Source organism: Lactuca sativa, chromosome 8 (genome assembly GCF_002870075.4).
Source record: "Lactuca sativa cultivar Salinas chromosome 8, Lsat_Salinas_v11, whole genome shotgun sequence".
In the NCBI taxonomy this organism is placed as follows: Eukaryota; Viridiplantae; Streptophyta; class Magnoliopsida; order Asterales; family Asteraceae; genus Lactuca; species Lactuca sativa.
In genome coordinates, this window is record NC_056630.2 from 116,110,753 (window position 1) to 116,114,790 (window position 4,038).

The 4,038-nt window shown below is 28.9% G+C and overlaps 1 protein-coding gene across 3 annotated transcripts; it reads left to right on the top strand.

The window, feature by feature from the left end:
- Nucleotides 1-488: 488 nt before the first annotated feature.
- On the top strand, nucleotides 489-2,530 carry LOC111909458 (transcription factor MYB48). 3 transcript variants are annotated; one of them, XM_023905285.2, is made up of 3 exons: nucleotides 489-670; nucleotides 852-981; nucleotides 1,810-2,530. In XM_023905285.2, exons 1-3 carry the CDS (start codon nucleotides 550-552, stop codon nucleotides 2,372-2,374), a joined length of 816 nt encoding a protein of 271 aa, XP_023761053.1. In that variant the 5' UTR covers nucleotides 489-549; the 3' UTR covers nucleotides 2,375-2,530. The 3 variants fall into 3 exon arrangements, 1 of the variants encoding a protein (XP_023761053.1); XR_006185864.2 differs by adding an exon at nucleotides 1,123-1,175 and having other exon boundaries at nucleotides 527-981; nucleotides 1,810-2,012; XR_006185865.2 differs by adding an exon at nucleotides 1,137-1,175 and having other exon boundaries at nucleotides 527-981; nucleotides 1,810-2,012.
- The last annotated feature ends 1,508 nt before the right edge of the window (nucleotides 2,531-4,038 follow it).

Below are 4,038 nucleotides of genomic sequence, written 5' to 3' on the forward strand. Positions count from 1 at the left end.
CAACTTATTTTGCCATGATGCCATCTATAGTCTTGAGCTTTACGTGTCTAATAAAATGGCCTATTTATCTTTGAAAAAAAAGATAATAATATTATGATACGTTCCAAAATAAATGTAACATTAGATTTACAAATACTGGAGTGTAAACATTTAATCATACATATAAAAAAATCTACGATAATCCTAAAACATAAAGCAAAACATATAATATGGTAGGTCAATGATTTAAACATATTTTGGGTTGACAAGAACAAAATTAAAGCTATTAACTTTCAGTTTTCAGCTAAACACATCATAATTAAAAAAAAAAGATCAGTTTAAAAACAAATACTTTTAAAACAAAAATGTATTGAATTTATCTTGAAACAAAAAGATTTTTTCATTTGTTTAGAATTTGCCATTGAATATGAAACATTATCACAAAATTCTACATTCCCACCCACAAAAAAAGTATAGAAAAACATCACTATAAATAACCTCCACCAACACTAATTTCAATTCCAACTCACTTGCAACACGATAAAAACTCAAATTCTAGAGAGAGAAAATATGGTGCAAGAAGACGAAACGATGCGAAAAGGTCCATGGACAGAACATGAAGATTATCAATTGGTATTTCACGTTCATATGTTTGGAGATCGACGATGGGACTTCATAGCAAATGTTTCAGGTTTGAAGGTGGCGGGAGTAAAAAAAAAGAAACTATAGGCCCTTAGGCTGCAAAATTAAGGAAAAAAAGCATCAAAATATATTTATGTTTGTTCATAAAAACAATTAACGTTTTTTCTTGTGTATAACCCCAAAAAATCATTTTTTGGGGATTATTTTTGTTGCGGTTTTTTGATTCTCAGGTTTGAAAAGAACAGGAAAGAGTTGCAGACTGAGATGGGTTAATTATCTGCATCCAGGTCTCAAAAGAGGAAAGATGGCACCTCATGAAGAGCGGCTTGTTCTTGAACTTCATTCTAAATTTGGCAACAGGTTTGATCCATTTATTGTTTTTTATTGTTATAATTATGATTCTATATGAGTATTCTCTTTATGTTTCTTTAAGAAAATAAGTAAATCAATAGTTGATTTTCAAATTTTATCTAATTAAAATAATTTGTAAAATAATTTTAGTTTGAGTGTTGCAGTTGGACTATGCTCTTTGCAAAGATTTAGCACTTAGCAGTGTACGTTTTTTTCTATTTTTTTTATTCAATATGTGCGTTTTTTTTTCTTCCGTCCATTTGTCTTAAATTATACAGATTTTCCAGTGATTAATTATGTATATCAATCAAGCCTCAACAAATTTCAGGGAATTTAAGTTTGTTTGAAGAAAATATATTTGCAATCATGATAATAAAAATGTAAACAAAAAATACTATAATTTTTCACGAGATAGCAAGAAAAGTTATGTAATTCATATGTATCAGAAAAATATATTGTGAGCGTATTTTAAATTTTAAATATTTAATAGATAAATAAATACTTTTATAAAGTTATTTGAGGAATTAAATAGTATATTTTAATATGTGGCGGGAATATTATATTTCTATAAAATATAAATATTTTATTTTCCATAAATTGGCGTTTTCCTTCTTTCTTAATGGATGTCTCACTCTACAAACAACTTTTTTTAAATATATATTTCTATATTTGGAACCAATCGAAGAATTATTTATTCCATTTGTTCTAAGTTTACTTTTATTTCATGAGCTCATATTCCTTTTCTGAATAGTGATGATCAATTAGTTACCATATACTGTATATGGCAACTTCATTAAGTAATAATATTAGGTTTAAGTTTAATATTTAACATTTTAGGTGGTCAAAAATTGCAAGAAAACTACCAGGAAGAACTGATAATGAGATCAAGAACTACTGGAGAACTCATATGCGAAAGAAAGCTCAAGAGAAGAAAAGAACATCATTATCTCGATCTCCATCTCCATCTTTCTCACACAGTTCGTCTTCATCATCAATCTGTACCAGCAATCCTACCATTGATTCCATGCCAATGATTGAGACCAAAGAACGAAGTTTTTATGACACTGGGGGAGTCGAAATGTTTAGTGTTATGAAAGGCAAAAACAAGAACAACAATAATAGTTTCAAGAAAGCTGCTACCAGGGTTAGTGATTCTAGTGAAGGACACGAAGGGTATTGCTCAATGGATGATATATGGAAGGATATAGATTTAGATTTATTAGAAGATGATCATAGTATAAAACCAGTTTTTGATCCTTATAGCGAAATAGCAGTACCTTCACTTACATGGGAATATAATTACTGTTCGAGCACTTCGTGGACGTTCAATGGCCAAGAAGAGTTCGGTAAAGACATGATTTCCCTAACAAGCCAACAATTTAGCGCAGGATTAACCGACTAATTTATTTGATTAATTAATTTTGGTGTGGATAAATGCAATAAATTTCACTGAAACACTCTCCAGTTTATAATTCTCTCTTTAGATCTTTATTTGAAAAGCTTCTTTGTAATAATATCTTTTGCATGCATAATAAAAAGATTATGTTTATTTCGTTAATTAAGGGTTATCTTGCAAACCCTTGTTCTCATTTCCGTTTATTGTGTTTTCGTAAATATGTCATCTTATTATATCTCATTTATCCAAATAATGAACATTCTTGATCTTAATTGTTCACCATGGATCTGTAAGTGTATAAATAATCTTCTTAGGCACCAACCACTATGATTAAACTTATGTTGTAACTTTATTTAACAAAAAACTTATCTTTATAATTATTTTTCTAATTTCATTAGAAGCTTATTTTTAACAAATTAACATTTATTCCTATTTACTTTAAATATTCAGAACCCTCACCTATAGTTTGTCACTATATATGTTATTAGTGTCATTCTTTTATCAGAAAATAAATATAGAGGCGCCTTTTCTTTAAAGGCAATATGGGAGATTTTCGTTTAGTAAAGTGATTTTAAATAATATTTTTTTTTCATACATAAAAAATTATATTTTAAAAGATTTTATAATGCATTATTTTAAAAAATAAATTCTTGTTTATAAAGAAAAAATGCATTGTACAAATCAGCTCTCTTTTATTTGACTTCAACCAAATTTTTGAATAGCAAATTTTGACCATTATATATGTATGGTTCCTTTTATCATAAGCTTGCACTCTTGTTCATTTGTCTCAACAATTTGTAATACACCTTTGAATATTGAAGATGGATTGTTTACGTGTAGTTGAAGCTTTTAGGATTCGAACTACGAGCAAATTTTGATAGTATATTATCCACAAAATAAAAGCATGTTTGAACTAGTTTTTTGAAAATTTAAATTCTAACTCTACCTTACTATATATAGATGAAATTGGACCATAAGAATGGTGATAGAAACTTGGCATTTGATTCACATAATGTTTTTGGAACAAATAAAAATTGCAAAAAATATTGGAATTTGTTATGCTTTTTGTTGGTATGTAATGTAATCCATTTTCAATTTGGTTTGCGGATTGGTCTATTGAATTAGAAAGTAAATTATATGATATAACCTAAATATAAATTTATTGATTTTTTGAAACTTGTTCTTATTTTTAATAAAAGTTATCAAACTTTCATTAAATAAAATCTAACATACTCAAACCTATGTGTTTGTTATGTGTTTAGGGTGTGGGGTGGGGGTGGGGATGATGACTAATATCACTAAAGTCCTATATTTTTGGAACTAAATTGAAAAACGTCATGAATTTAATATTTCGTTGACTGTGGACACGATATTTTCATAGAATTATGATAAAAGGGCAAAATGCCGGTTTCATCGGTTTTATCAGGTTACAAAGCTAAGAAAAATGTTGGAGGTGAGTTGTTAGCTAGATTTTGTTCCATTCTTCTCTCCAATGTCAATCCTGCAAGATGGCAAGCTCCTCCAACACGCACACACAAGGGTACAGAGAATGGGCTTTAAGAAATTATTGGTCTGAAGATTTGAGATGCAAGTGTGATGAACCTGTGACATTTTCGATCTCCAAAACTGTCGATAATCCATGGAGGAAATTCAAGGGGTGTCCAAACTAT

Coding starts and splice junctions, on each gene's coding strand:
- LOC111909458 (XM_023905285.2), top strand. CDS start 550: ATGGTGCAAGAAGACGAAACGATGCGAAAAGGTCCATGGACAGAACAT. Junction 671..851: donor CTTCATAGCAAATGTTTCAG/GTTTGAAGGTGG, acceptor TTTGATTCTCAG/GTTTGAAAAGAACAGGAAAG. Junction 982..1,809: donor CATTCTAAATTTGGCAACAG/GTTTGATCCATT, acceptor TTAACATTTTAG/GTGGTCAAAAATTGCAAGAA.